This window comes from Hirundo rustica, chromosome 9 (genome assembly GCF_015227805.2).
Source record: "Hirundo rustica isolate bHirRus1 chromosome 9, bHirRus1.pri.v3, whole genome shotgun sequence".
NCBI lineage: Eukaryota > Metazoa > Chordata > Aves > Passeriformes > Hirundinidae > Hirundo > Hirundo rustica.
In genome coordinates this window covers 21344828-21357470 of record NC_053458.1, presented here as the reverse complement: position 1 = coordinate 21357470, position 12643 = coordinate 21344828, and the positions used below count along the sequence as shown (strand labels likewise).

General features: G+C 36.4%; 1 protein-coding gene across 4 annotated transcripts in view; it reads left to right on the top strand.

The window, feature by feature from the left end:
• CAMSAP2 (calmodulin regulated spectrin associated protein family member 2) overlaps positions 1 to 12643 on the top strand; it is an 82898-nt gene that overhangs the window by 40342 nt on the left and 29913 nt on the right. For 2 of the 4 annotated variants that reach the window (XM_040072578.2, XM_040072577.2), the window contains exons 3-6: positions 576 to 737; positions 1402 to 1485; positions 7528 to 7560; positions 11646 to 11787. In XM_040072578.2, the coding sequence (XP_039928512.1) occupies positions 576 to 737; positions 1402 to 1485; positions 7528 to 7560; positions 11646 to 11787 (421 nt within the window). The remainder of the gene's footprint in view (positions 1 to 575; positions 738 to 1401; positions 1486 to 7527; positions 7561 to 11645; positions 11788 to 12643) is intronic. The other 2 variants (XM_040072579.2, XM_040072580.2) reach the window with 1 other exon arrangement.

Sequence of the window (12643 nt, the reverse complement as noted above, 5' to 3'; positions counted from 1 at the left end):
TCAATATACAGCACAAACAGAACAGACGATTGGGGATACAGGCATCATAAAGTTACCCTAGGACAGGCACCTACATCACATCTGCATAACACAACTAGTTTACGAGAAGAAAAGCAAATGTTTTCTCTCATTCTGTTGGGTTTTTACTAAAGATTATCGTAATCACGTCTTCTTCCTGGATTAGGACTTCAAATGTAGGTGAACTTTCACATATTAATGCAGCATTTTCATGACAATGAAGGTTGTTTAGCAGGCCATTTCAGCTTTTATTTCCAGTGCAAATAATATTGATGGGGGGTTGGTTTTGCTATGATGACAGATTTAAAAGGTCTCTTTAGATCAGTTAAAAGTGACGTGATGTTTGAATCATTAATACTGCTTATTCTGTTCACCTTCGATTCTTTAAATTTGGTGTCAATTTTTTTACAGAAGTTATTTTAATTTGCAATTTAATCTGTGTTCTCAAGTCTATTATGTTTGTTTTCATTTGTTTTAATTTAAAACTGACAACCAGACAGAAAACTCATAGCATTTACAGTTTTCTGTAAATCAGGTGTTGGTGCTTCTCATTGTAGAGTGCTCACTTGGCCATGATCGACACCCTCATGATGGCTTACACTGTGGAGATGGTCAGCGTTGAGAAAGTCATCTCGTGCACTCAGCAGTATTCAACCTTCTTCCAAGCTGCAGAGGTACCCTATGACATTGAGGATGCTGTCATGTACTGGATAAACAAGGTATGAGTGCTGGAAAAGCAAGCTGGGGTTTTCTTTGTTGTCCTTGTGATTTGATTAGAGATGAGAGATTAGGATGTGTATTTATGGATGTAGGTATATCAGGACTGTTCGGATACAGACTGATCCTACCTGCTATTTATGGAATATAAAAAGAAAAGTTTGCAGAAGTTGAACGTGTGTGAACCAAATAAATGGGAAGTCTAAAATAATACTGTAATATATACTACATATGACATCTTGGGTGTCACTGTCATGTTGAGATGCCGCACTGCCTGCCCAAGGGTCTCTTTTTGGCTCTTTATAAGTTGTCATCTCATTGTGTACCTTGTCAAGATTTAAACCCAAAGGTATTCTGTTTGTTTGAACAAATCTTGCTCGAAGTGATCTACCTTCACTGCATAATCAAATCAAGTGACAAGGATACCCTGTTAATCAAATGTGACTGAGCATAATAAGGGACGGGTTCGTTTGTACAACATAAAGCTAATGACCTTAGACTGCATCTGAGACTGACGTTGGCTGGTTTTGCTTCAGGGCTATAGTCTGAAATGTTTGGTTTAGCTCTTTAGTTCTGTGTTCCTGATTTATAGACCTTTTGAAGAACTTCTAATTTCTATGACTTGTTTCTTAGAACAGACAACTGAATGAACTGTGTTGTCTCTAGGTAAATGAACATTTGAAAGACATCATGGAACAGGAACAAAAACTAAAAGAGCACCACAGTGCAGAATCTGCAGGAGGTCAAAAGGTAGGTGGAGGAATTAAAATATTTTAAACAAGAATAAGCATTTATCTATAAACAGATATTGCGAACACTAGCTTTTAACTGGTTGTTAAAGAAAGCAAATTTGTAGTATCCATTTCATTATTAGCTTTATCACTTTCATGAAAATACACATTTAAAAATAAAACTAACAGAGTTGCACTTTTTATAGCCAGTTGTTCTTTCTGACAAATAAATCTTTGATAGCAGGGAAACATCTGTTACACTAGTGCTAAAGAAATTAAGAATAATTAATACTTTAGAGTGAATTAAAGCCCCAGACAGATCTGATATGGAGAAGACCAGAACTTTTTTTCATGTTTTTTAATAGTTTTTTCCTTGTGTATTGCATGACTCTCAAAAGAGATCTATACGTGATATCATGGGAAGGATTGCTCTGGCTACGATCCAAAATACTGGTTGATTGCAGGTTTTATTATCTATACAATAAAAACAGAATATGTTTGATTCCCTTTCCTAACAGGATTTTTTTCCTTTTGTTTGCAGAGCTCAGTTAATAAGTAGCATTATATGCCCATCAAGATAGGTAGGGATAGCAGACAGCTCCAGAGTATGAAAAATTCATTGCTTCAGAAAGACCCTTTACCCTGTTGTGATATAACTATTATTGAAGAGGTGGTGATCAGTCTGAACACCCTCTGGTGTTATCCCTGCACGTGAATGCAGAGCAGATTTCCAGGCAGCTGCAGGGCTGTAATCCCCCAGCCCAGGCCGGCCTGTTCTCACGTAAACTGCTGCCTCCTTTGCAGTGCCACTCGGAGGGAGTGCCGGGTTACCAGCCCGGGTTAGACGCTCGTCTTCAAAAAACATGAGTGTAGGGAATATCTTTGCATTTCTAGGGGGGTTTTAAATATAAGGAATGCCAATGAAGGCTAATGTGATTCAGCAAAAGAAAATGGTGCTTCTCACACTAAGAGTGTGACCCTGGTGCATGTAACCTGCCATGGAAAATTTAAACTGTGTTCAGTAGTGATAGTAGCATACAAATCTGGAGAATAAGATGGCCTTAGCAAGTTTGTTTCCCAAATTCAGATAAAGTAAACAGAGGCTGGGGAGATAATCTGTGTTCCTCTGTCCTCTACTGGTTTTTCTTTTCCCTGAAAATAATAGGAAATTTTATGTGGTTTTTAGGTCACTTAGAAAGATGAGAACAGTTTTGAAAATCAAAAGTGCGTGAGAGTCTTAGTATGATAAACAAATATATATCAAAGTGAAAACTAGTATTAGAATAATTCCATAAAATTATCTGTATTTGTAAAAATTCAGTAATATTTATTTTCACTTAGAGTTTACAATTTATATTAGGAGTAAAAGGATAAAATATTTAGTTTATAATTTATCTTCACTGTCAACATTTTTAAATCAGTTGAAAGATTTATATAGTCTGTAACTGATCCCATAAATGGACTCAAGGGAATAACACATTTACCTTAAAATGGTATTGTGATGTTTTAGATGAATTATAAAGCTGTAACAGAACACAAGAGCCCAGTTTCGTGGACCAAGATACAAATACATTGACAAATAGCAAAATCATGCAGCAGTTGTCACATCATGGAAAAAAATATATATTTAAGGCCATCTCTTCTGTACAATGATTTTTTGATACTATTATCCCAGGTACATGATATGTTTTTTGCCTCACTAGGGATTCAGCTGCATAAATTGCATTGTCAGGTAATGTATTCTGTGCTTGAGGGTTGTATTAGCATGAGGATTGTTTAATTCCAGGTTTTCCCTTGAGAAACTGTTCAACTGATGGTTAATTTACTGCTCTGATATCTCAGCTTTTCTTTTAGTCATATTTCTCACAGTATTTCCCAAGTTTCCACTTTCTCCTCCTAAAGGTAATGGTCATTGCATGTATGCAAACATCTGAGATTTAGAAATAAATGAAACATCCCAACTAAACCCTCTGTTTCTTTACTGAGGCTTGTACTGAATGCTGGCTGTACAAGGAAGACTAATGCAGATGCATTGGATGAGTCCATCGCATCAAATCAAGTTGGCCAGCATTTCTAACAGGAGTTTCTGTTAAATTATCCTGTGAAAGATGCTAGATCCTGGCAGGAGCATCTCTAGTGTTCCTTCCCAGATGCCCAGGTGTTTTACACTGATTATCTGTCTCCATATTGCATCAGTCCGTGTGTTCCTCCTTTAAAAGCACAGAATCACTGATGGTATTGGCCTTACCTCTGCACTCAGCAAAGCTGTGAAAGAACTGTAGCTGAATTCCTGTACCAGGTTTGGGTCTTGTTGAAATATGTATATCATTTTTAATTTCATTAGTTACGAAATTTTAGTTATTAGTAACAATAGATTTCTTAGATTTAAAAAAGGTGAGCAGTGGGGAATTAAATTCTGTCTTTGTACTTACTAAAGGCCTACTAAGTGATGTTCCATTTTTGGGGAAAATTAAACTATGCTTGTATATATATATATATTTAACATTTTCTATGCTCATATTACAATTGTAGCTTAATTATCAATATATGAATTGTTTTATTCTCTTTCTTTCATGTTTTAAAATTCCTAACTGTTGCTTCTGTTTGTTTTTTAAAACTTAGCGTGAAGGGGAACTGGAATTATCCATTGTTCAGCTTTTCAGCCTTCCAGTGTCATTTTCAGCCTGGGTCTTTTTAATTTATGTTCTCCATGTTACCGAGGCATTTAGCAGTTGAAATGGTGGACCTCATATGAAATTTTAAGAAGCTTTGCTGTCTCCCTTTTCTAGACAAAACCTTTGTTTATTTAAGTTTCAGAGTTTCTAAGGTATGGTCAGGTCTTGAACCTGAACTAAATTTAAATTCTGAATACTTCTTCTGCTGATTAGAGATGCCCAGGCAAACATGGGAAGAATAGATAGTTTTAGTCAATAGGAAAAACTCTTCTTTAGGTACAATTTCTGGCCAAAAAGCAGGAAAATTAGGTACCTAAAAGGAGAAATGAAGTTAACATGTAAATTTTTAAATAATTTCCTACAGTTACACATTTGTAAATTAATTAGTTGTGAAAAATAATTTCAGTATAGCCCTCAAGCCTGCCAAACTGTGTTACTGTATTGTTACAGAACTGTGGTGAATCTTTTTGCAATGAATAGTAAATTTCTACACTTACAAAAGGTTTAAACATCAAATACAGATTATTAGATACTACAAATTATAATATATACCTGTTTTCTCCGTCTGGATAGATAAAATCATTATTAACAGATTATGAGGTTGCTTTTGTTTTCTTTCCCTGTCTTCTGCTACTAGCTGTCTGTAGAAGATAAGAGAGGAAGGAGTGTGTTTGATTTTTAGTTCCAGGTAGTCCTCTGTGGGCCTTGATCAGCTGGTGATGTGTGGTAACCTCATCTTTTTCTGGTAGAGTCTCTGCATCCCTTTTCAGAATTAGGATTTCAAGTTTTGTAGCAAATAGCTTTGATTTTCAGGCTTCCACTGAATAATACGTAGTGAATGTACAGTTGCACTGGTTAAATTGCTGATTTTCAGTGTAGTTGGAGCTTTCCCAAAAACATGTTCTTCTTCTGTCTGCTTCTGTGCTTTAGACTGAATCAGCCATAACAGATTTAAGTCAAATGCAAATCCTATGAGAGAAACAAATGGAACTTCATTTAAGTACCTGAATTCTTCAAACTTTTTGTAAGATCAGTTTAAGCAGTGCAACCTCTTGTGTGAAGGTAAAACACTAACACTGTAGTTCCACTTTCCACTAGAATTCAATGTTTCATAAATCCACAGTGCTACCAAAAGCTAACCTGTCAAGAAGAAAAGTTTGCGGCAGAATCAGCTTCTTGATCCCATCAGTGCACAGCTGCATGAACACAAATGATGGTGCAAGGAAGATAGGAGAAACAAGCAGTTGATGAAAGGCATGACTGTCGTGTTTTGGCACTATAAGATGAGTTTATATGGAAATAAATTTATCATGGCCATGTTTAAAGCTTTTTGTTAGGGAGGATAAAAAAAATCATTGTGTAAAACCATAGGCTCTCAGCCTGAGGGACTATTTTGTTCTTTCAGCTTTTTTTTTTTTTTTTTTTTGGGGGGGGGGGGGCGGGGATTGGTTTTTATTTTGGTTTTGTTGTTGTTTTAAACACCAGGAAGAAGTCAGCCAGGATTCTCTGCTTACTTTGTTTCATAGTGACTGATTTTTATGAAGTTCCAGGGCAAAAAATTTATTCTTGCTGATCTAAAGTGACAGTTCAACAGCCACTGAATTCCCAGATTGTCCAAGAGACTTCAGCTTTTCTTTAATCTCTTTTCTTTATGTGGGCCTTAGAAAATATATACTTATAAATCTTACGGTATGTTTGGATTTAAATTTCAAAAACCTTTCACCCCTTTGAAGCGTATTCATAGTCATCTCAATTGCAGTTTCAACCAAGTAGATAAATAAAAATATATATTGGATTATTAGTTTTGAGTTGTTACTGTTAGGGGAGAGCTGGTCTTTGGAATGGAAATCAATGTGTGCTTTTTTTCCAAAGAGCATTTCTTCAGCCTAGCATTAAATAGACCTTGGCAGACTTTTTGAGTGCAGGTCTGAAATACACCACAGTGATAAATGCAAGAACAATGTTCCTGTCAGTGTTAAATAGAAGAGTAGGCAGCCTGGGTCTGATCTCAGCCAATGTAACCAAAACCTTGTTTTATGTTACAGTTTAGAATTCCTGATTCCAGTTGAAAATTAAGATAATTTGTTTTCAAATTTGAATGTTTTTCAATACACTGACTATTTTTCAGTGAGATTAAGAGAAACCGAATCCCGTGTAAAGTGCTTTAGTGACAGAAATGTCCAGAGCCACACGCTGACAGGCATCTTGTAGTTAATGTCTTCTAAGTGCCTTTGGGATTCTTCCCTGCTGCAATCCAGTGAAATGGAGGAGAAGGATGTTGAGAACAGCTGTATTACTACTGCACACCCATTAATGCACAATAGCTTTTTTCCATAAAAGCTCTGTATCATTAATATAGTTGTTTTCAAGGTTTTATAGAAGTTCAATATTTCAACAACGATATAAAATAATAAGATTCTATAGTAGATTTAAACTACATTTTTACCATTTCAAGAAAATATTTATCTTCATTGAAAACAAAATAAATTCTTTCCTGCACTTTGCTAATGGGTTTGATTTTTTGTTTTTCTACAATGGAATCAATAGAGTGGTGACATTTTCTGTGTGTATAGTACTGGTAGACAATATTTTTATTCTTAATACTAGAAATATTATGCCGGACTAGTGCACAGAGTTGCAGAAAGAATCTGTGTGCTGCAGATCAGTATTTTTTTGATTGTATATGAGTTTAGAGGTTTACATATTAGTTCTGATAATTCCTCTGCCAGTAGTCAAAACTCCATCTACATTTCAGGTCATTGCACATCATGCAGCTGATGCTAATGTGATTTGTCACTGTAAAAATATAACTGCCTGTACCTCTTGTTGTCCTGAAAACTGTCTTATGATTGTTTAAAAATACTGTTGAATGTTACTCTTTGGCTTGAAGTAGCTAACACGAGCTTCACTGCAGTTGGGTGTACTGTACTACAGTGTGTTTCTCCCTTTTTTCATTGCTTTAGCTTCCCTGCTTCCCCATGTGTGCTGCTGGAGTTCATTTTGATACTTGTGATATCCTGACTTCAAGTCTCAAATGAATTCTTCAGTCGGATTGCATATGTAGAGTACAATTAGATGTGTGAAAGCATTTCATAAAACTGCATTGATCTGACAATCTTAGCTGTTCATGTGGGAAAATTATAATGTTGATCTACAAGGAGTGCAGACATTTCTCCAATGTTATTGCTGCTAATTAGCTCAATATGCAGAGGTTACAGTGCACTTATGCTTGCCATTAAATTATAACTCACTGTTATACAGAACTGAGAATGTTAAAGAGAATTGCTTTATAAAAGTAATTTATGAAATCTGATAAAATGTTCCTTTTTTTTTTTTTTCCCTTTGCTTTTTGCTTTTATCCTTTTTTCCTACTGCTTCCTCTGAAGTCTCCTACCAAATGGTTTTGGAAACTGGTTCCTGTAAGTTTGCCCAGCTGCTTCACTTTGATCAAATTGCTTATTTTGGGAATGGCTTTGTCCATGTCATGCTGGTCTAATCATTCATTTCATTTATCTGTATGAGATACTTTTATAACGGATTGCCCTGCAAAGGAGTGCATACTTGCAGAAGCCTGTTTTGCAAGGTAATCTGTGCAAAAGAAACGTTAACTATGATGCTGGATGAGGAATTACTTTTCAGGCAGTCAGTGGGTTTGTACAAGGCAATGCTACCTGTTATTAACTGATGTTGTATGACCAGTTATAAACTACTTTTTCATAAACTTTCGATAAACACATGCTATTTGATACTAATTCTCTTTTAAAAAGAGACTTGCAGAAGTAGTTTTTGATTGTTGATGCTACATGCAATCTGAGATGTTATTTATTCTAAGCATATGCAATCATTACACTATTCATCTATAATTCCCCATTTTCAGCTGATTTAAGACTGCTGTTAATCTCTCCCCACACAAAATTACCCAAAGCAGCCTACTTTTAGTGAGACTATAATTTCACTAATAACTTTTCATGCCTGCAATAATATAAAGTTTGTTTTCTCTGTGCTGTGTCACCTTGGGGTTATCATTACTTTCCTCTATCATGTGGGAATTCACACTTGACATGCATTCAGATTGTTTATTTGGCAAGGTGTGGCTGGGAGCAGCTGTGCAGGTATATGCAGTATTGCATACTTCTTACTGAATTCCAAAGAACTAATTCCCATCTATCATTGCTCTAAAGATGACAAAATAATTGATCTAGCAGTCCCATAGATATTTGTCACCATAAGAAAGGAAATACTGTTTTTACATTGCAAAAGAAATTGAAAATAACAAGGCAGTTGCATGTAGGCAACAAGAAAAATTACTCTGTCTGGAAAAGCAGTTTAAATGTACTGTCTCCAGCAGCCTGAGCAGCGTTCAGAGTCCTGACAGTCTCTGTGGGCAGTTGCCATAGAAAGGTACCTATTACAGTTGTGACACACACAGATACTCTTCACAGTGCAGCCCTTTAATTTTGTTTTGGAATTAAGGTAGTGTAACTAATTGGAGGGAATAATGAAGAAAAAATATAAGATGGACCATGATATCACAGAATTTTTTGTCTTATTTTGTCAAAGCGAGGCTACTTGAAAACAGTTTTAGAATGCCTGTGTTCTGTTTTTGTCTAGGGTGTTGCTTTACTAGTGAGTATCTTCCTTTGCATAAAAAATATATTCAGCTCTAAAATACCCAATCTGTTGGGAAGCTAACCCAGTTTCCCTGCCAGTTATCTGTAAACAACTTCAATTAGTGGTAGTTATGTTGCTTTGTGTTGTTAGTTCAGTAGAGATGCAGTTAAACTGATAACACTCAGGCTGCTCTATCTCTTCAGCCAGTCTTCTGTCTCTTTCCTTTAGAGTAGAGCACGTTTCATAGTGACAGACATTCCTGAGCATAGAGGCAGCTAAAAACTCTGATAAGTAATTTATAACGTGTTAACTACTGTATAGTAAATGTGTGAGAGCATTCATTGTTACTGATTAACTCTGAACACACACAAGCACTTATGACAGAGTAGCTGGCACGGTTGGTTCATCTTTAGCTGACCTTGTTTCTAGGCGAGTGTCTCAACTGCACCTAGACTAGGTTAAGCGGAATAATCTCAGAGATGCCAAATCAGGATGGTTTAGGATCTCAGAAACAAGATGCTTGTATTAGCATTTATGTTTCAATTAGCTCTAGAGCTTTACAGTGTAGAAGTTCATCCTTTGCATTATTGCATATGTATTTAGTAGCAAACGCTGCAGCTGATGAGAAGAGTTTCTTCAAATGGAAGTTTGTTTAAAATGCGGTGCAATTACCAGTGTCTTTCATTTTTTCAGTTTAATTTCTTTTATCTTTTCAACCAAATTAAAACATGATGCCTGCTATACACTAATGAACCTAGCAGATCAGGTTATGCGAGTTTATCTTTCCTGAGGTAATGTGCCTAGCATTCTCTACAATGAATTAAATCCTCTCTGTCCACTTCAAAGATGGGACACAGTTTCTAGCATGGGTGGGCACTGTTCATAAGGCCAGTGAAGGCTTCATCAAAGTGAAGTGTTCTTTTTCACAGGGTTTACTGTGCAACACCACTGTATTGTCAATTTCAAATATTTTTTAATACTCCATTAAAAGATATTATTCAAAAGAATTTATAAATTAAACAGAGCTTGTTGGATCATGATGTTCAGTCCATCTGTATCCTGTATCTGTTTCTATAATTTACCATTTTTGATGCTTAATCATAATTAAATTGTGGTATTTCATAGACTTAATTTCAGTCATGTTCAGGAGGACAGGCATGGACGTAATAACATGGAATTTAAACTTAGAACATTCTCATCATAGAGGGTCACTGGATTGCCAGAGTGAGAAAGAATAAACTTTCACTGCACTTAAAATTGGCCTATTTCATTAGATACTAGGCAGTATTAAGAACGTGGAGAAAAGAATATTAATAATGCATAACAGGAACATGATTTTTGTATGGTGTAAATGTTTTCTCTAACACACAAAAATGGGATTTTTATTTTTATAAAGCGTATTTTACACACAAGTACGACTACACTAGAAGCATGAAGTAACAACTAAGTCTCAGGGATTTTTTAAATTATTAATTGGTTGAGGTATAAGTTCTCTGGGCCAAGCACAAGCCCTTTATTTTTCTAAATTGATGTGGCTTCTGTTGCCAGGTTAGGTTTTTACTTCTTAGGCCAGTTAGGGGACAGTGACATTCACTACAATAATCCCACGTGATCCTTGACAGAAATCGGGTGACAGTCAGTACAGCCCTCAGGGTCAGCCTGTGGTTCCACGGACCTTTTTAAGTGCACAGATAGCTTAAAGAACTCCTCCCCCACCCCTAAAACCTCCATCCCTGCTCATGCATTCATTCACTGCAGAAACAAAGGAGCAGAGAGTTGCTGTCGCTGGACCGATGCTTTTGGTACAGTTCCATCAGCACCTGCTCCAGCACAGGCAGAAGGTGGAGAGGGGGAGGTGGGAGCAGGCAGCTTTAGCCTTGCTGGGGAGGGGGATTTCCACAAAGACTGCTGGGAGTCCCTACAGGGAGACGCAGTTCAGTGGGTATGGCTGCATTTAAATAGTAAAAGATGAACTCAGAAACACTCCACTACTCGTGTGGTATGGATACAGCAGTAACCCTTCGCTACTGTTTTTAAAATGTCTTAGTAAATAATATGGACAAATGAAAATCTATACCGCTTCCTTCCACCTCCGTTTGTTTTCCCAGGAAGAAGTGGAAAAAAATAGGAATGATGTTAAGTCCATTTTTTCAGTAAGCTCTCCTCTCCTATCACAAAACACGCCCCCCACACAAAAAAAGAAAAATTAAAAAATTGAAAATATATTCACTGCAGATAAATGCTATATCAATATTCTAACCTCATGATCTCTTTATATGCTGACTTGATTTTTGGAATATTTCCATTTATTACTGAGTCACTGCATTAGTGGTCATAACAGTTGAGCATTAATATTTCTCTATGTTTATGATTGCTCATAGTGACACATGCTAGTAATAAAAATGGAGTTGGTCAAATGCAGATTTCTTTGTTTCTGTATTTGTCATTAATTCAGTTAAATGAATGAATTTTGGGCAAGATACTTGGGTGTGTTAACTTCAGAGTCATGTGACTTGCCAGTAAACTGAAGTTACACCAGCTAAGGACTTGTCTCACTGTGTTTGCACACAGATAATTTTTAATCGTATAATAGTGACTGTTAAATTTTAATTAAGGTGTAGATTGTTATTTAGTTTAGTGTGCTATAGAGAGATCATCAAAATGGTCTAAGGCTAAGCTCAGTATTAGCATTGTTCTTTTCCTCTTAGGATATTATTTATCCTGTTCAAAATGTAGCGTAACAAGAATAGTTTTAGGAAATAGAATACTGAGAATATTCAGCTATTTCTTAAAAACTGCATTTCACTAACAGCTTAAAACCTATAATATGAATATGTTTCTTCATCTGTTTCAGAGCCTTTGTTTCTCTAAATTTCTGCATTTCAAATCATAGGCTCGTTACCGGAAGGAGCAAACGTTGCTTAAACAGCTGCCCTGCATTCCATTGGTGGAGAATCTGCTGAAGGATGGTACAGATGGTTGTGCTCTAGCAGCCCTGATCCACTTCTACTGTCCAGATATCATTAAACTGGAGGGTATGTCTGGCATGTCTCTCAGCTTGTATACGTGGCCGTGAAAGTTTAAATGTCTGTGTTTGAGAACTGTGTGAAGGAAGGTGCTTAAATGCAGTATACAGCAGGCATAATGTGAATGTGGTGGGTTTAATATAAGCTTTGTGCCTATTTCTTTTTACATTTAAATAAAAAGAGCCCAGATGTCCTTCCCTGGTGTGCTTGCTTTTTTGTTGTCATGCTAAAATAAACATACCTGAAACTACCTGCAAAACTCTTATTCTTGAAGCTGCCTAAGTGCTTTTTGTGAATCTGAGCAGTTACAGATCTAAAACCTAGAAGAGTTTAGACTTAGGCTTTGCATAGCTGTACTGCATGGCAAATACTTGATCTGTATTCTGGTCTTTTAATTCACCTGAGACCTACCTGGATCATTTATAGAGTAACCAAAAATGTATAGTGTAGAATGTATTGGTGTTGTGCTGTTCTATAACAGCAATTGTCTGTGATGATAAGCAGCTTCATCTCATTCTTTTGCTCAGCAGCCTGGTAAAGTTATACCTTCCTCTTGGCAACTAAGAGCTGTAAAATGTCTTGGCAGCTAACACCCATCATTTTCTGCCTGTGTTCTTTCTATGATACCTTTGATGTCGTGGGAACGCTTATACAGAAACATCCTGAGAAATCCAGGAATATGAAGAAGGGTTTGCAGCGTGCTAAGGACTGAAATCTGGAATTCATGTACACAACCACTTTATAGGGAGCTTCCAGCACAGTAGGCATTGAAGATAAAAGGCACAAAGATGCATTCATTCACCTTTCTTCTGCAGCTTGAGAATTTTGATAAATAGAACTTCCAATTTACATAAACATTGCAGCC